At 32.5% G+C, this 20,824-nt stretch overlaps 2 protein-coding genes and 1 pseudogene across 2 annotated transcripts; 1 reads left to right on the top strand and 2 right to left on the bottom strand.

Moving 5' to 3' along the window:
* The first annotated feature begins 2,238 nt into the window (after positions 1–2,238).
* LOC125840850 (cationic amino acid transporter 1-like) lies at positions 2,239–7,131 on the top strand (annotated as a pseudogene).
* Positions 7,132–17,854: 10,723 nt separating this feature from the next.
* On the bottom strand, positions 17,855–19,225 carry LOC125840901 (uncharacterized). Its single transcript, XM_049519876.1, has 3 exons — positions 19,011–19,225; positions 18,041–18,650; positions 17,855–17,958 (listed from the first exon to the last, which is right to left on the bottom strand). Exons 1-3 carry the CDS (start codon positions 19,011–19,013, stop codon positions 17,870–17,872), a joined length of 702 nt encoding a protein of 233 aa, XP_049375833.1. The 5' UTR covers positions 19,014–19,225; the 3' UTR covers positions 17,855–17,869.
* LOC125840849 (serine/threonine-protein phosphatase 7 long form homolog) lies at positions 19,075–20,567 on the bottom strand. The gene is made up of 4 exons (XM_049519816.1): positions 19,787–20,567; positions 19,523–19,717; positions 19,167–19,451; positions 19,075–19,101 (listed from the first exon to the last, which is right to left on the bottom strand). The coding sequence occupies exons 1-4, from the start codon at positions 20,564–20,566 to the stop codon at positions 19,075–19,077; spliced, it is 1,287 nt and encodes a 428-aa protein (XP_049375773.1). The 5' UTR covers position 20,567.
* Between the last annotated feature and the right edge of the window lie 257 nt (positions 20,568–20,824).

The raw sequence follows: 20,824 nt of genomic DNA, 5'->3' as shown, positions 1-20,824 counted from the left end.
TATTTTATTGGTTTACTATTTCTTAATATTTAAGTATTTTCGACGAAGAAAAGTTTATATGATTTGTAATAACGCCAGTTGAAGTTTGTATTAGTTTAATTTTTATTGTAGATATATGCTTTTGAACATCCTTTTTCATAATTATTCAACTTCTCAAGAGTTAGAGAATTGTCGCGATTTGTTTTCCTGATGCCCAAGACAAGAGAATGAGTTTATTTATCAATGATACTTATGTGATTTAGATTGTCAGGAAGTTTGCTTCAAAATAATTATTATTATATAAACATTGCTTTTTTATTTTACTGATTTACTATTTCTAAATATTTCAGTATTTTCAACGAATAAAAGTTTATATGACTTATAATAACGTCAGTTGAAGCTTTTATTAGTTTAATTGTTATTGTAGTATAAATTCATATATCCCTAACTTAGGTTGTGACTTTTTCGATGAGTTGTGATTTTTCTGATAAGTTGTGACTTTTTTCAAAGGGTTGTGATTTTTCGATGAGTTGTGACTTTTCCAAAGAATTGTGACTTTTCTAAATAATTGTGACTTTTTTTAATAAGTTGTGACTTTTCCAATGGGTTGTGACTTCATGGAAAGGTCGTGACTTTTCAGATAAGACACAAAAAATGCTTGCTCATACTACCCTTTTTTTACTATAATAGAGAGGTTTCCTCTCATTTTTCAACCACAATTTTTTTAATCTGAGATACGACTAATTAAATGATTGAACCTCATCAAATTGAAATAAATATTTACATTATTGCATTTACCTAATAAAAATTTTCATTGACCATCTTCATAGGTTTCCACATTGAACATTCACAAAAGAATCGGCAATATTATTTTGTGCAAAGCTTATTATTCAAATCTTCGCTTAAATTTTCTAAATTGATAATCACGTGCAACACACGTGTCGAAAAACTAGTTAACTTAAGAGTCCAAACACCTTAAATAGTCAAGCACAAAATTACGCTACTACAAAAGGATTCAACAATAAGTTTGAACATAATTTGATTTCAGTGCTTAGTGCCAACTAAATCGAGTGAGTCGGGCGGTTGTTGGAATATCATTTACACATCGCACTAAATTTTAGTGTTGACCACTAAACTCCAACAGGTTATTAATATTGGTTTTTTTTGGTGTTAGCACTGAACTCTATTAATTTTGTCCAATCAAATATTAATTGACGGCTACAAAATTTCCAGGACAACATAAATAATAAAGGCTAAATCCAACATTAAAGTGTCAGTGAACTAAGAAAAGGAAAAATTCTGACGTTCCAGGCTTGTTTAATTAATGAGAAATTAATTATCTCATTATTAAGTTGATGCGGAGGCAGGAGATATTAGATCAGTAAAGCCTTTTAGTGATAGAATAATTTTTTATGTAATTAGTTCAGTTATTGCCACTAGTTAATATATTCATTAGGATTATCAGTTCAAATAATCCAGGCTCTGATACTACATGTAAGATTAAATACTTTAATACACATCAGGATTTTGAACACGATAATCTTACATAGAGATCGTTAGGGGCACATACCTGATGCAAAAGACATCATCACAGAGAAAAGCGGGAGCGTTAGTCGTAAATTAGTTTCTACCTCCTTACCCTAGCATTACGTTACCACAGCTGTCAACCATAGAACTAATGTAGAGAATATGTGGTAACCCTAATGGATGGAGGGAGGACCAATTTATAGAGGTTATGACTTAATCTGGTATGCCCATCAAGTAACCGATGTATGGACGAGATTTATTCTTCATTAAATATTATTTATGGTATTACTTGGATCACAAGTAAACTTGGACCACAAATAAACTTAGGTCATAAGTAAGAAATTATTCTTACGCTTAGGACTAACAAAAAAAAATTCTTCTTTTATTATGTATCTATTTGTTACATGTGTGTGCCTTAGTGATTGAATTCTATTTTTTTTTATTTGAACATGCATTGTAGCTCATTTGCAACTATTGACATGCTTTATAATTGAACTTTGTTGATTGCTTTCTGCATGTGTTTGTATGATGTGATTAGATGGTATGCTTTTTCATTTGCTACTTAAGTCCTATTGTTTGCAAAGTATGATCGAGTCAAGTTCATGAACATTAGTAACATGATAAAATGGTAACTAACATGTTATATATTATATGAATTAAGCTAGGTACACTAATCATGTACCACATATTTAAACTGCTAGTGTATATTTATTTTGAAATACATGGATAGAAATGGGCGAAGAATTAGAAGAAGGACATGTCGGGGAAGTAAGGAGAAGAGGATGTTCAATTTTAAAGGATGATTTTTTGCCTAAAGAATCATTCAGGAGTTGGGGAAATTATGTAAATTCATTGAGTAACACACCAGGTCGAATTTTAGATCGAGTTGTGACACGTTTGGATCGAGTTCTTATTGGTCTTGAAGCTCGTACTGATGTTGGTCCTGCAGTTGTCCTATCTTATGTTGTTTCTGGAATCTCAACTATGTTAGCCGTATTTTTCTACACTGAGTTTGTTGTGGAGATTCCAGTGGTAGGTAGGTATGTATGTAAATTCACACTCACTCAACTTACTTTCTAGTTTAGTAGATTGATGTTTTATAAAAGAATCTCAAAACCACAAATAAAGAAAATTAATTATAAATTTGTCATAATTGAAGTGGACTAATTAAAGGGAACAAACGTCATTTTCTTTAAGTACATGCATTATCATCAAATAATTAATCGTCTTCATGTTTATAACATTTATTTCTCAATAAATTTGCATTTGTTCATCTCTCTCTAAACATACACTTTCCATGAGCATATCTAAAGACACTTTGAAATGTAGTATCCTCAGTTCAATCATCCCACATGTTTATATTTATGTACTGTACCGCACTCACTTTTTGTTACTTACAATTTTGTCTAAAACAAGTTAAGAATTTGAGAACTGTATTTAGGATGATCATTTCATTTGTATACTAGTCTAGGACTCAACTTTGTGAGAATATCTTTTAGACTTTAATACATTAATACTAGAAATGCATGATATCAGTTAAGTGATTACAGGGCTGACTGCTTAATGAAGAAGTAAAATAGATGAGATGCTTCATTCACCTGGTTATTAGGATGGATAATACTACACTATATATATTATTGTTTGTGTACTAATATTATAGATTCAAGCCATGATATGGGCAGGGGAGAGTATTTTGTAGAACTCAGATCTGACATAATGTGTAATTGTGACAAAGGTACCTTGACATTGAGAGAATGGAAACGAAAAGAAATAGAGGAAACGTGAACCTTCTTTTTTATTTTTAGAGAAAACTATTTTTTTTTTTTGTCATTTTCTTGCTTCATTCATCATGATTTCTTCACCTTGATCATCAACATGTAAGTTTTTTCTCTTCTTATGTTCAAATGCTTGCGTTTTATCAATTTTGAAAAGAATTCTAAGGTAAAAAGTTTAAAATATTTTTAGGTGGTTCCTTACTTGAGGGTAGAGTTGAGTGACTTTGTAACATTCTTCTTGAATATGTAATTGGCTCAGCCGCAATGGCTCGTTCTTCGACTTCCTATTTTGCTACACTTTGTGGCCACCAACCTGACGATTTTCGTATCATTGTAAATACTCTTGCAGAAGGCTACAATCACCTAGATCCAATAGCTATTGGTGTTTGGCTTATAGTTTCCATCATTGCTTGTAATAGCACCAAAACTTCTTCTAGGATCAACTATACTGCATCATTATTCATGTTTTAATCCTCCTCTAGGGACGGCTGGTTAGGCTTAAAAAAAAGTCCTTGGGCTTAGGCCCCCAATTTTAAGGGCCCCATTTTTTAGTTAATTAGCTAGGATTAAAGTTAAAAAAAAAAATTAGATCTAAGACAATAAATGCAAACGGCATTAATGAAGTGATAGATATGACTATTACTTTTTAACTTTCCAATAAAAAGTTGTGTACTTATTTTTTTAATGTACAAGTTTATTCCAAAGATTTAAATAAGGTATTTTGTTTTTGTTGTAAGTTATTTAATACGATCTTTAATGCAAAGAATAATAAGTTAGCTAATGAAGGTAGTAGAGATTGGAAAAATCTTACTACTAAGCTTAGAAATCATGAAACAACTAACCAACATATTATTAATATGAGTTCATGGATTGATTTAGAATTTAGATTGCATAATAATAAAATAATCGATAAAAACATTCAAGACCAAATTAATAGAGATAGAGAACATTGAAAAAATGTATTGTCAAGAATTATTTCTGTCATAAAAACTCTTGGAAGAAATAATTTGGCGTTTAGGGGGGAAAATGAAAAAAATCTATCAAGAAAATAACGGAAACTTCTTGAGTTTTATTGAAATGATTGCAGAATTTGATCCAATTATGCAAGAACATATTCGACGAATCAAACATGATGTAATTCATAATCATTATCTTGGACATATTATACAAAATGAATTAATAAATTTATTGGCAAGTGAAATTAAGAACAAGATTATTGAAAAAGTTATAAAAACAAAATATTTCTCTATCATACTTGATTGCACGCCAGATACAAGTCATCAAGACCAAATATCTTTTATAATACGGAGTGTAAATATTTCGGCAACTCCAATAAATGTAACCGAATATTTCTTAGAATTCTTAAAAGTGGATGATACAAGTGGAAAAGGCCTTTTTGAAGTTATTTTAGATGAAATAAAATGTATTGGACTTGATATTGATAATTTAAGAGGACAAGGATATGATAACGGGTCTAATATGAAGGGAAAACACCAAGGAGTGCAAAAAAGACTTCTTGATATAAATCCTAGATCATTTTATACACCATGTGGTTGTCATAATCTAAATTTGGTACTTTGTGATATGGTTAATTCTTGTACGAAAGCTATATCATTCTTTGGAGTGGTACAACGTATATATTCACTATTTTCTTCGTCTACTAAGCGGTGGAAAATTTTAAAAGATAGTGTACCTAGTTTAACTCTTAAATCATTGTCACAAATATGGTGGGAAAATCGTATTGAAAATGTTAAAGCAATAAGGTTTCAAACTCCACAAATAAGAGATGCTTTATTTAAATTAGAAGAAGTTAGTGATGATCCAAAAATTAAAAGTGAAGCTAATTGTTTAGCAATTTTTCAGCTTGAAAATTTTAAATTTTTATTGGGTATGACTATTTGATATGATGTATTATTTGCTGTAAATTCAATTAGCAAAAGTTTTCAATCAAAAGATATGCATACTGATGTCGCTATAGATCAATTAAGAGGTTTAGTTTATTTTTTTAAAACATATAGAGAAGAAGGATTTACAAGTGCTATGATTTCGGCTAAGGAAATTGCATTAGAGATTTATATAGAACCTGTATTTCATAAGAAATGTGTAATTTATAGAAAAAACAATCTGATGAGAATGTTGATAATGAAATCACAAGATCTTTTGAAGAATCATTTAGAGTTGATTACTTCTTATACATAGTAGACCAAGTCATCTTTTCACTTCAAAATAGATTTGAACAATTTGAAGTATATGAAAATATTTTTGGTTTTCTATTTTGTGGGAAAAAATTGAGATCATTAGATGATGAGAATTTTTAAAAATATTGTTTTAATCTTGAATGTTCCTTCAAACATAATACTCACTCCGATATTGACGGTTTCGACTTATTTTCTGAATTAAAAGTGTTAAGGGAAATCATAAAAGTAGAAGACAATACTCTAATTGAGATACTCAATCAAATAAAAAGACTTGATTCTTTTTCAAATTCTTACATTGTCTTATAGAATAATGTTAACAATTTCTGTAACAGTCGCCTCAGCAGAAAGAAATTTTTCAAAATTAAAAATAATAAAATCTTATTTAAGATCGACAATGTCTCAAGAAAGATTAAGTGGTTTGTATTATTGATTGAAAAAGAATTATTAGAAGAGATTGATTACAAAAAAATTATTAATAACTTTGCATCTCAAAAAGCTAGAAAAATAGATTTAAAATAAAAATATTTATAATTTTTTAATTTTTTTTTTTAAGGTCTCTAGTTTGATTTTGGCATTAGGCCACCAACGGGTTTGAGCCGCTCCTGCCTCCTCTTCATCATCATTGCCGGTTTAATCCATGCCGATAAAAATAACTTCACCCCTTTTATGCCATTTGGTCCTTGTGGTGTATTTAAATCATCAGCTGTATTATTCTTTGCTTATACTGGTTTTGATGTTGTTTCAACTATGGCTGAGAAAACCAAGAATCCAGGTAAGGACATTCCTATTGGTCTAGTTGGTTCTATTTTATTGACTACGGTATTGTATTGTGCACTAGCTTCTGTTCTTTGTATTATGCAATCGTATAAGATCATTGATATTAATGCCCCGTTCTAAGTTGCATTTGAGGCTGTTGGTTTAGGTTGGGGAAAGTATATGGTTGCTGCAGGGGATCTAAAAGGTATGACCTCTGTTTTATTGGTAAATTTGTGTTGGACAAGCTCGTTATTTGACACAAATCTCTAGAACTCACATTATGCCCCCTTGGTTTTCGTATGTTGATGCTAAATCTGGAACACCAGTCAATGTCACTATATTCATGATGACATTTAGTGCAATTCTTACATTATTTACAAGTCTTGATATTCTTTCAAATCTTTTGTCTATCTCTACACTCTTTATTTCATTCTTGTGGCCCTTGCTCTTCTTGTTCGACGTTACTATGTCAGTAATGTGACCACTAGAGAGAATCGAAACAAGCTTCTTGTTTTACTAGCACTCATTATAGCATCATCTGTTGGCACTGCTATTATTTGGGGAAGGGATATTGTATAACATTGCTAATATGGTTCTTAGCAACTGTTGGGATAACATGAATTTTGGTGTCAAAAGCAAGGATCCCAAAGGTTTGGGGGTGTACCACCTGCATCCATTGCCATAAATTCTTTTTCCTTTTAGCTTCCATGGATAAGGATTCATTCGCTATTTGGACTGTCCTCATTTTGATATACTATGTGTTCTTGGGCTTGCATGCCACTTATGAGGAGATTCAGAAGAATGCAGAATGGGACAAGGTTGAAGAAGTAAATACAAATTATGAATTTGATGATAGTGTCAATAGTAAAAATGCTCACCTTGCTTCGAGTAAATAAATAATTTCATATTTTTGTTCTTTTGTTTTCTTTTTGTTGTTGAATTGCTAGTCTACATGTGTTGAATTTGAAGTAGGTTTGGAATTGTTTTCTATAGTTTATTACAATATGTTTGAATTGTATACATATTTTACTATAACGAGTAAAATTTAGAGGAATTAAACATCTCGAAACATGTAAAATGAACAACTCAAATGATGTCTTATAAGAACGTATCAAGTCACATAGACAACTGACTAAAAATTAGGCAGCAAGTGATCAACTAAGGCACATAGCATGTGAAGACTCTTGTTACGATAATCTAAGTTCTTATTGACTCATATGGGAGAAACGTGTGATATGAGACCGTGCCTTAGAGGAGAAAGAGGTTTTAGCCTTACATACCTCAGTTTCTAATTTTGAAAAGTTATAAGGAGTCAATCCGTTCTTAGTGATGCTACTCTATATTAATGATGCATAATTAAGTAAACACTACAGTTAATCACAATATGAGCCCACAAAATAGTAGCTAAGTACATGTAAGGCAACAAGTATGTCTAACCCTCAAACACTTAGGGCCGTTTGATTACTGGTTAGAGTTATGCAGGTATTAGTTATGCAGGGTTTAGTTATGCAGGTATTAGTTATGTAGGTATTAATTATACAAATATTAGTTTCATAGATATTATTTATGTAGGATTTAGTTATGTAGAAATTATATTACATAAATTATAACTTATTGATTATTTAATTTATTGTAAATTAATATACTTTTTTTTTAAAAATCGAAAATTATAAAATCCATGCTTATAAACAAGCAGTATCCAAAATAAATAAAATGCAACAGTCCCTCGGGGGTGGGGTGTAAAAACAACGAAACTCAAAAACACCCCAGGGGGTCGTTCTGGTTTTTTTTTGGGTGGTTGTGTGTGTGGGTGGGGTGGGGGGGTAGATAACGTAACTACAAGTTACAGAAATAGATTAAGTCCTTTTTTTAAAAAAGAAAAGATATAACTCCTTAATTTTGTAAATTAATATACATTATTATTTACAAACAAATAAGTAAGAAAACAAATTAAGGGTAAATATGTAATTTTATTATTTTAATCCATGTATAACTAATACCCTCGTAACTTATTCCATATTCTACCCTGCATAAAATTATACATAGATTTCTTCATAAGTTATGTAAGTATTAGCTACGTGGCATTACAAAAATACAACCAAACACCACATAAAATCAATACATGTATAACTTTTATACAACATTGGAGACACACCAACCAAACATTGTATAAAATTTATACATGAATAATTTTGATTCTATTTACAAACCAAACATGGTACAAAATTAATACATGAATAACAAAGTTATTCATGTATTAACTTTGCCCTTATCCTAATACGCTCTAACAAAGTTATTCGTTTGGTAGAGTGTATTAGGAAATATAATGCATGCATTATGTGTGTGTATTAGTAGTACCTTGTTTGGTACACTTTTTCATGTCATGTATGTATTACTAATACCAAGAAATTCTATGCATTAGTAATACATAGCATTTTAACACTTGCATTAGATTAAATAATTATAAAACTATCCTCAAAGCCTTTTAAAAACATTTCCTAGCATTTTCCCATAGCTCTAGAATCTTTTCATTTTCTTTGTTGTCATAAGTTTTTGTTTTTATTTTTATTTTATTTTCAATGTATTTTAATTTGTTGGTGTCTTAATAGGCTTTATGGCCTCTTAGTATTTTTTTTAAAATAATCTAATTTCAATATAATTTAATCAAAATTTTTACTATCGTAACGATAAATTTGATTAAAAAAATTTTTTGTCAACTTTTCACAAAAAAATTTTGACGCAATAGTACAAATATTTAATATTATTTTTGATAAAAAAAAAAGAAGAAGAAGAGTTAATGATGTTTTAGCAAAGATTTTTTTTTGATATTTTAGAAAAGAACTTTGTTGCAAAGGAAGTATACAAATAAATAAAGTGGTGAAGGGTATTTTAGTAAACATATATTTTTAAATAGAAATTATGCAAGTTGTTATTTCTACTACATCAAACCAAACAGTATATAAGAAATAATGCTTGCATAACTAATGCAGACATTACTAATGCAAGCACTACTAATGCACCCTATTTTGCACCCTATTTTGCATTGTTCTCATGTTTGGTTGGGTTAAATATTTTGGAAAATGTTTTCCAAATCAACCCATTTTCCTCAAATTTAAGGAAAATGACTTCCCTTCAAAAATTAAGAAAAATATTTTCCTAAACTTTCCTCCAACTTCAAATTACAATTTTTTGTTGAAAATAAATTTAAAGCTTATTTTAAAAAAATATTTTTCAACTTCAGTTTTTTTAGTTTTTTACCCCACCTTCACCCCAACCCCCCTACCACCCCAAAAATATTTAAAGTTTGTTTTTAAAAAATATTTCTAATTTCAAATTTTTATTTTGACCCCACTCCACCCCTACCCTCAACCCCCCCCCCCCAACCAGCCCCCTCCCCCCAAATTTTTATTTTTTTAAAATTTATTTCAAATTTTTATTTTCACCCCACTCCTACCCTCGACCCCTACCCCCACCCTCCCCCAAAAAAAAATTAAATTTTATTTTTAAAAAATATTTCCAATTTCAAATTTTTATTTTCACCCCATCCACACCCTACCCTCGACCCCCCCCCCCCCTCCCCCACCCGAAAAAAATAAAAAAAATTTAAGTATTTTTTTAATTAAAAATTCCAATTTCAAAATTTTATTTTCACCCCACTCCTATCCTCAACCCCCCTCCTGCCAGCCCCCTACCCCCCCCCCCCCCACACACACACAAAAAAAGTTTTAAAGTTATTTCAAATTTTTATGTTGGTAGTTTAAGCAAGCAAGGATCTTTTGACAATCTTGTTACACCATCTGTGATGGTGTTTATAAAATTCTAAATAATTCTCTGATTTAGGAGGTGGCTACGATTTTATGCAAAATATATTCAACACGAGTTGAGATTGAATCCCACCGAGATTGAAGGTAGGACTTATCAAAAATTGAAAATCAATTCACAAGAGCATGCATATTGTATAGACATAATAATTTTTGTGGAGGGAATGACTTGAATCAAGTAATTAATTTCAATTCACAATCACAACACAAAACACAATTGTTAATTACCAAGATTAAAGAGATTAGGAGTCTATATTTGATGGGGTGTCGATTTGATAGATATTTACTAAATACCTTAGAACGAATTACAGGGTGTAGCTTTGATTCTAGATACACTTGTGATTTTTCAACTCAATAATGGATCTATTTTGGATTTTCTCAAACTTCAAAACTCATAAATGCTAAACAAACCAAACATTTGCTTGAGCGAGCTTTTAGACTATCTCTAGCTCAAGCCCTCCATTGAGGTTTAAATCAAATCTAGCTTTTTCTAGCCTCAAATACTCGCTATTGAAATTTTACCCAATTTCACTTTCCTTTCTCAAGTAAAAGCAAAATTAGAGTGCTCAAAGAATGTTTAGAACCATTAATATTTAAATTAAAACTCGAAGAAATCAATAGATCCATGCACTATAATCAATTTTAAGACCAATTAGTCAATACTCAATCAAATGTATGTAAACACTCATCATGCACACATGCCCCCAGAGAAAAATTAGTTACTCAGAATTTAAGAAAGAGAAATTATACCAAAGGTGAATTCCTTAAATCCATTCATCATAAGCAATTAAGATCAATTTCAAGCATATTAATTGCACTGGTTCCCTTTCTTTCTAGGTGGCACCTGCAAAATGCAGATGGTGACTTGTAGCACGGATATCAGACAGAATGCTTCCAATTTCAATCCTTCGTTGTCTTATTGTGTTACGCTGCATTCATTATCATGTGATTGTGGATGACACCTGTCAAGCTTTTGAGGGCTCGGATAGGTTTTTGTGTGATGGTCGAACTTCTTGTTATTTATGTAATTTGAGTCAAGAACAGACGAAGTGGATACAAACTAAGCATGTAGTGTGGTTCTAGTGAGTTTTTTATTTTGTGTTGTTATATTCTGGTTTAAGTTTCAATTATGCTCTCTCTATTATATTCTATTGTCTTACATGATCGGTATATTATTTCGTACCGACGTTCTAATTTTTTAGGGGATGTTGCATTCATGCCTGCAGGTTATCAGGTAGACAAGAATCCTCATGTGTATGGCCGAGTTCAGCTTATGGTTGGTACACTCCATTCTTTTTGGAGTTGCTGAGTTTGGAGTCTTATTTTGTTTTATTTAGTCGATGGGTTTGTCAATTCTCTGTCTCGATCAAGAGTTAGTGGTTTATTATCTTAGAGGCTTGTAGACGTCAATTGTGGGTCTTGTAAGTCGGTTGTAGCCATGTTGGCCTTGTTTTTAGTTGTGGTTTTCAAACAGTGGCCTAGATGACCTTGTATTTCATTTGGTAACGTATGGAGTTTTTCATTGCTTTTCTTTTGGTTTAGTTTGGCCTTGACGGTCCATGTGTATAGTGTGGTTTAATTTCAGTTGGTTCGCTCGGTCAAGTAAGGCATCGGGTGCCAGTCGTGCCTCTGGGGGTTTGGGGCGTGACAAGACTTTTTTTAAGTACTTTTGAGCGATTAAAGTATGTAAGGATACCTTTACATGTGAGATCATTGTTCTTCCTATGTACGTTTCCATGTCTACTAGCTTCCCTCCATGAATAAGTTAGAGTTATGTTGAAAATCTTATGAATTGTCATGATATTTTCTTACGAACTTCATGAGTTCTTGGTGATGTTATTAGTCCCTATGATGTTATTGTTCTCAAGAGCCTATTGTTTTTCAACAAGAAGTCTTAGCAAGCATGAATCATGATTTTCTTCAAAACCATGATTTTTGATGATTTTCTTCAAAACCATGATTTTTGATGATTTTCTACCAAAAGTATAAATACCATGATTTTTCTCAAAGGTTAGCTTTACTATTTATGATACGATTTTTATGATAAACAAGTATGAACTTCACGATATTACAACATGATTTATGAGATCCCGAGCTAACTATGATTTATGATCTTATGAGGTAACTATGTCTTACGAGCATTCTAGCTAATGTTGATTTTGAGCACTTGTTATATTTTGTGAGGATTATTATTAACCGAGAAGTCGTGATTTCAGATAATAAATATTTGAAATTACATGTCAACATAGGTTAAGGATCATACAGCTAGGTCGGACTACTCCTCTATGTGCTCATGGTGAAGGGAATATTATGGATCCACATGTCATGTTATGCCCTAGCAATGTATATGGTGGCTTGCAAATCAGGAAGTTTTGACCAAAATAAGCCATTGTTTAAATCAATTCACCAAAATAGTATGTTTTAAATTTTTTTACAAAACTAGTATAAACGTGGTTCACAGTAACGTTTTATACTTTATTTTATTTTTAAAAATTTAATGGGAAAAAGGCAAAAGTTCACGGAGCAAACAGAAATAAAACGTTATTGTGAATAACGTTTTATACTTCGTTATCTTGAATCACGTATTAGAGCTAAAACGTTACTTTGAGTAACGTTTTATATTTTGTTACTGTAGATCATGTTTTACAACTAAAGTGAGAGTCACGGGCTCTGCAATTAAAGAATCGAATCTTGCAAATTTTACAGATTATAAAACGTTACTGGCAGTCACGTTTTATATATAAAACGTGACTGTCAGTAACGTTTTATGTAGATTTAATCACGGGTCATCGAATTCTGCAAATTAAGAATCAAATCGTACTATGTTGGAATCTTACAGATCATAAAACGTTACTGTAGATCACGTTTTTACATTAAATCGTGACTATCAATTACGACACTATGTTAAAGTCAACTTTTTCATTTTTTTAAATGACCACACATATGGTTATAAAATAAACCTTGTTGTAACAGAACACATTCCAACAATATTCAATCAAGCTTTTGTTTGTGTAGCCCAATTTTGAAACAATATTCACTAAGGTATGAATTAAATAAGTCAAGTCAATATATCATATTATGTTATTGTTGTACCATAGCTTTCAAATTATTTTTCTGATTTATTAATTAAAAAGATGACTTATTTTTATGTGTAGGAATAAAAATGGCGAATTTTGAACATAATGTGATGGTTGCTTTGTATTGGGGTGGCAAAATAATTACTGAAATGAACGGATTCAGGTATACTGAATGTGCTAGAATGATTATTAGCATGTATACTTCAATGAAGTATGTTGAATTATTGCATGAGAAAATGGGTACAACTAGTGAAAATATTCAAATGGATATTTCGGGAAAATATCCTTGTTCGATTCAAGGTAACCATACAAGGTTCATTGAGTTTAAAATTGAGGATGATCAATCTTTGCTACAATTTTTTTTTATACCTCAAAACTTTGCGGATAAGATTGACATAAATGTTTTGGAAATGTATGTAAAGACCAAATCAACAAATCAAAATGATATATTTCAAATTAGTGGTCAACATGGTTATCACATGAATTTATTGGCTCAAAATCATGGATTTGCCACGGTTAGTCAACCTCATTATGCAGAACCAATTGCTCAACCACCATTCCAACAATTGTTAATGTGTGACCAACGATCATCTGGTGAAGGTTCAAGTAGCCAAAGGCATGTTGACAATAGCCCGAGGGAATATGAGGACAGGTAAAACAACAAATTTATGTTTTTACTGAATTTTAATATAATTAGTTGATAACATAATTTTACACATTATAAATATGCATAGATAGATAGATAGTGATATTTTTTGTGATTAATTACCTTAATTTTTTTTAAGAAATAACCTTTTAGAGTATAAATTACTGATTTTAAAAAAAGTTTGTTGGTTCATAATTTTTCTAGAATTTAATTAAATTTCTTTTTCCACAGAGAAAATGAGACCAACGTTGATCCATATAGTGATGTAAATGCTGAAATTAGTGAAGAAAGTTCGGAGGAAGATGAACCTTCAAAAGATGATGGTGAAAGTGAATCTGATGAAGATATCAATGATGCTAGAGATTTTTCTCAAAATGACATTGGTATAAATCTTCCTAATCAATTTGAACGAGATGTGTCTGAAGTGCAAAATCATGATGTACCCTATTTTAGAACATTGGATAATGAGGAAGACGTTTTCATGTCTACATGTGAATTTGAGATGGAGTATTGTTCGGTCTGGTTTGAAGATGCCACAAAAGATTTGAAAAAAGGCATGTTTTTTAGTAGTAAAGAAAAATTAAAACGAGCTGTGACAATTTGGAGTTTGAAAAAAATAAAGAGTTCAAGGTGGTGACATCAAACAAGAGTTTATGGGTTGTAAGATGCAAGTTTCATACTTTATTGGGTTGCTTGTGGTTTCTCCGAGGACGAAAGGTTGGAGATAACCTTTGGAAAATAGGAAAATATATTGAAAATCATAGATGTGAGACTGAGGGGCTTTCTAGTGGTCATGCCAACCTAAATACCAATTTAATTGCATCTTTGATTCTAAATCAAATTCAAAAAAATCCTAAGGTTTTGGTGGTAGATGTCATTTCCAAGGTTCACGAAAAATTTGGTCATCAAATAACATATAGAAAAGCGTGGCTTGGACGTCAACGCGCGTTTGAATTGGTGTATGGTGACTTTAAGAAATCGTTTAGTGACCTACCCAAATTTTTTGCAGCTTTTCAACACTTTAACCATGGAACAGTTGTGGAATGGAAACACGAAGAGTCTATTAGTTCATTAGAGGTAAAAACTTTTAAATTTGTGTTTTGGGCTTTCAAGTCATGCATTGATGGATTTCGAACATGTCGTCCTGTTATTTCAGTAGATGGAACTCATATGTATGGAAAATATGATATCAAATTATTGATTGCTGTTGGAATTGATGGAAATGATAACATTCTTCCTCTAGCGTTTGCTATTGTAGACAAAGAATCGAAAGAGGCATGGAAATGGTTTTTTAGGAATTTGAGTGCACATGTGATAAAAGATAGAGAAGGTATTTGTGTTATATCTGATAGGGCAAAAGGAATTTTGACTAGTTTACAGGAGTTACGCCGATTTCAGGAGCCTCGAGTCTTTCATCGATATTATATAAGGCATCTTAAGAGCAACTTTCAATCTCGATTTCCAAACAAGGATCTTAGTAGGCTGATGTGGAGGGCTGCTTCAGCCCATCAAGTAAGAAAATTTGAATCCTTGATTTGGCAAATTAGAGAAGAAAATGAAGAAGCATATGAATATCTCATGGAAATCCCCTTGGACAAATGGACTGTTAGTCATGATGGTGGAAAAAGATAGGGAGTGTTGACAACAAATCTTTCAGAGTCGTTCAATGGAGTGTTGAAAAAAGCACGAGGCTTGCCAGTCACTGCTATGGTTAGACTTTCATTAGAGCAAACTGTTGAACGGTACACTCCTAGGTCTCAAAAAGCGCAACAACTTTTAGAACAAGATGAATTGTGGACCGAAAGGTTCAAAATGAAGTGGGAAAAGAACTATGAAAGTTCAAAAAGGCACTTTGTTTTTTATTGGAATATACCCACAGGGGTATATGAGGTTAAATCTATACAGGTTGATGGTAATGGTGGTAATCCTCATTGTGTTTCACTTAATGAAAGAAAATGTGATTGTGGAAAATGGGTTAATTTGCATTTTCCATGTTCACATGTCATGAAGGTCACTGATAGAATGGGAGGGCTAGCTAGAAACTTTGTTAGTGAACATTTCACTGTAGAGAATTATGTTGCAACATATTCTGGGTCCTTCTCACCAATTGGTCATGAGGCGTATTGGCCATCTCCTAATTTTAGAATGGAAAGTAATGAATTCTATCGTCGTCTCAATCGGTCAAGGACAACTAGAATACCTAATGAGATGGATCGTGGTGCTGCAGTATATGAGCGAGCTTGTGGATTATGTAGACAAACCGGACATGATAGGCGTCGATGTCCAAATCGTAATTAAGTTTAAGTGGATAGTTTTTTATTAGTGTAATTGTGTTAATTCCAATTGTGGGTCAATGTCTAGTTATGATAATTTTCTTTGAGTTAGCTACTGTAACATATTGCAAATAATAATTAAATTTTTATATCTATCTTTCTATTATATTGCTACAATACTTAACACCATTAAAATAAAGTGAAAAAAGATTAACCACCAAAATGAAGTTCTTTGCTGGAATTTCAAAAACTAAAGTCACTACAAAAAAAAGGTCATTTTGTGGAGGGGTTCTTATTGATTTGTGGGAGTTTTTGACCCACACAAAATTAATTGGGGTGGTTTTAGAAAATGCCACAATTACCTATGCCACGAGCATATTAGTAAGTACTACCTTTATAACATAGACTACATTTAAAATATTCAAGTTACAGAACAACATAAATCTAAATTCATGACAAATCGACACAATTAGTAACTATGTTTGATCACTTAAAATTGTAAAGTTTATAACTTTAACAAGTGATTTCACATCAAACAAATGTGAAAAAGGTAATATATAAGTGTTTGCTTGGTGAAACTCTATCCATGGGCACACATTTTTGATCCGCATCACTAAACTGAAATAATAAAATAAAATATTAGATGCAATCTATAAACCACACTGAACAAAACTAAATGCAAAGCACTAGTTAGTGGATGTCCAAAAAATAAATCGACACAATTAGTAACTATGTTTCAGTTACCATTTTTTTCAGGCAACCTCCTCAGGTCCAGCAGTCCTTTCTGTTGTTTATCTGACAACATCACTGCAGGCATACAGGGAGCCAGACATGCTCAATTTGGAGTACCTTTATTGGATCTTCACCTTAGCAACAACTTACCGTCCAGACTGTTACCACCAAGTTTCCAGCGTGTTGCAGCCAACTCACAACTTCCTAATGTCATCAATAAGTACCAAAATGACAAAAATGATAACATCTCTTGTTTGCTTACCATGGCTACTTCAAGTAAGACATTGGAGAAAAATGGTACTATCTCATTACCAGAAAACAGAGAAAATGAACTCAAGTGAGTAAGTTTGGTTTTACTGAAAACAACTCTTAGAAAGATCATCTCAATCCCTCATATTCAATGTTTTCCCAAGTCATACCACTATCATGACTAGGCTAACAGTGAGCGAGAGTGATCACTTAAACCACGTTATCTTATCAATACTAACTCAAGATTAGACGCTGCATTGATCAATTTTGATATGAAAATGAACGGCAAATAATAATAAAAAAAAATCAAAAGAAACTCATTTTTATTCTTGTGTTTAACTTTGATAAGGCCTGAAAATTCTGGGGTATTACAACTGAAATGCATTGCTTATCCATGATTCAAACAACCAGCCGAGAAACAAAGTGATGCAGACAACAAAAACAATTGAATGAGACTGAAAAGACAAAAAAAATCTTTCTAATACCACCTAATACAAATATACAATCTTTCTAATACCACCTAATACAAATATACAATCTTTTATTAGAGTTTTAACTGGTGTAACTTCAATATTGAATTAACTATATGTTTCAGTCCCATTTATGGAGAAAATTGTCCTAACGTGCTGGATACAAAAGGCCAATAGATATAAACATAAACATAAACATAAACATAACATATAGCAGGTCAATTGTTCAACATAAAATCCATTTAAAGTCCATTCACTTACATGACCTCCAAAGGTCAATCCATTTAGAACGAGTTTATAAAGAATCCGATACGGATGCAACAATTGAAAGACTAAGAATTATAAGCTTACTTGGAACCACATGATTCATCCTTTGCCTTTTTTCTTTGTTAACACAGAAACTTTGTTATCTTTTGTTTTTTTCTTTTGGCCGTGCTGATTAAGATGATGACTCCCTGAAAAGTAAGAACAAATTTTCAATTATTCAACTAGAAAGGAACACTTATGTCAAAGAATAATGTGAAGATTTTAAAGTACCAGTCCCACAAAGCTTAGGAAAATTTTTACGCTTATTCTTCACCGATGGTTCACCACCTTGGCTTGCACCTTGATTTGCATCCTCCAACTCATCACCATCCACTTCATTGTTAGAATCATTCAACTCATTACCTTCTACATGCGATGAGGAAAAGTTTGGGGCGTTGTCAAAATGTTGAGGTTGATTACTACCAAATACATTTTCAAGTGATGTAAGACTTGGATCCCTTGAAATTTGTGAAGTCTGTGGTGTCATGTATGGCATAATCTCAGTGTTTGTTGGTTCATAATCCGAGGCTGCTTGGAAATCTTGTGTGGCTTGATCATCTTCACCCATTTCAATAGGCGCTCGACCTCTCTCAACAGCACGTACCTTCCCACCCGCAACACCACCTTTTCCTCGCCGACGAATAGGGGGATGCAAATGGTCAGACATTTGCTCATCTCTTCTATAGTTAGCTTGCACATGAATCCTATCTGCCTCTTGCACATATGCCAAACAATTAGATCCTTCATCCCGCACCATTGCACGAAATCCGTAAAATTCCTCCATTGATGGATTATCACCGAGTGATATTGCTTTATTAACCATCAAATGAATATGACGTGCCTGGCCAAAATAATTAATTAAGAAACATGCTAGCCAAGTTGACCAAGTTTGTAAACCATGCAAAATTAATAAGGGAATCAGATTTTTAACATGTTGAGTCAATTTTTATAAAAAATGTGGCAGACCAGTAAATTAGGACACCATGGAGAGAATGAAATCATATCCACAAATCACAAATATGAAGTACAAGTAGAACATATGAGGAAAACTTTGATATATATGCTAACTGGACAAATTATATCCACAAATCCACAAATATGATATACAAACTTTGATAGAATGCTAATGAACCAGATTGTACCAATTTAATATGCTAACTGGACAAGTTAAAGTAAAGAAAAATTAAGTTATCAAACTTACCATTGTTTCGTATGTCGTCGCATTAGGCACATAACCTTGTTGTTGTTGAGGACTCGAAATAGGATTACCAATGATAAAACGAGTAATACGTCTAAACCAAATAAGGTAGGGATCATCATACTGAAGTGATCCATGAAGGATTGGTGCATTACATACATATTGGTCAATATGGTTCCAAAAATGCAACCATTGTGCATGCTCTAACTCCCAATTTGTGTTTGGTCTTCCTCGACGATCATGGTGACAATGCGTAGCGTCAAATGGAAATGGAGATGGTATCGCCTGTACCAATCCAAATTGCCTCATAACTCGATCAGGTAAATGAACCTCCACAACATCCCAACAAAAAATTGGAACTCTAGCACGCCATATATCTCTTCCAAAGCGGCAATATTCGGGAAGACTCTCAATTATGTCAGAAGAATATGGCTCCCAAATAAACTATAACAAAAAGAAGTGTTCACAATTACAATATATATGAAAGTTAAGAGAAAACTAATACAACATCTTACTTGATCTTCTGTCATGGAATCAAGCGCATCCCTGAAAACTCTTAACACATGTTTGGTAGTGTCGGTCCAACTAAAATGTGCAAACCATCTAGCAGCATGTGGACCCCTAGGTAAACCAACAGGGAAAATATTCCTCGCGTCTCTTTGTGCTACAATTTGAGGCCTAAGGACGGTAACTCTCTCCCATGCCCAAATCTAAACATAATAGATAATTATAAACTAGATAAAATTTCAATAAAGACTAAGTGTAATTATTGGGTATACCTGAAGTAGTGGTAGGAATCCAGCAATCTCATTTTGGGTACTTTGGGAGGCTTTACAAAGAAAGCGATACAAGTATGCTAGGGTTGCACTACCCCAACTGTAAGACCCTACTGCAGTGATATCTTCCAGCATATGCAAGTACATAAGCTTTAAAAGACCGCCAGATGTGTCTGCCAACATTAAACCAGCAATCATCCAAAACATATAACACCTAGCCTTCTCGTTGACCATATCCTGTGTTGCCAAGTCAGGCAACCGTGGCTGAAGTCGCAAGTGTGCATTAAGCGCAGAGACCTTAAGACTACTATGTTTAAAGTCTTGAGGGTGTGGAGTAAAACCTAATAATCTTTGACAAATATTTTGCCAATCAACTACGGACCTCTGTGGCTCATACCCAACTACTGGATTACCTTTCACGGGTAAGCCATACAATATCTCCACGTCCTGTAAGGTGATCGTAGCCTCACCCGTCCTAAAGTGGAATGTATGAGTCTCAGGACGCCATCTTTCAACTAGTGCAGTGATTAAACTTCGATCTATAACAGGCCTATGAGATCTATAAACACCATATAATCCGGATAATTTAATCACATCTAGAACTCGTGGATGGATAGGATGTTCATTTACTAGGTCCCAAAACTTCCCATCACATTTCCTTGTGTTCAAAATCATATTATCATTTCCTATCCATATATCTCGTGACCTATGAGTGAGTTGTCCAGTTAATACACACGGATCAAGTGGACCGGGATCCAATTGGTATGCATTATTACCAGCCATAAAAGAAATACCTATACATAAGTAATTATTTTTAAAATAATGAACCAAACTAACAAAGAAAATCAAACTCAAGTGTAACGTAACTTAGAAACTTTCCTCAAATGCTTTACCACGAACATTTTCAATCATATCAATTAAAATATAAGCTTTTCTATAAGAGTCGCAACTGTTGAGGAAATTGAATATCATCACTCAAATAGTTTCAAGTACATATAATTTCTTATTCTCATAAAAAGGGGAAAAAACAGAAACTAAAAT

Source organism: Solanum verrucosum, unplaced genomic scaffold (genome assembly GCF_900185275.1).
Source record: "Solanum verrucosum unplaced genomic scaffold, falcon-dt-bn FXZP01000194.1, whole genome shotgun sequence".
Taxonomy (NCBI): Eukaryota; Viridiplantae; Streptophyta; class Magnoliopsida; order Solanales; family Solanaceae; genus Solanum; species Solanum verrucosum.
This window is presented reverse-complemented; position numbering and strand designations above follow the sequence as displayed.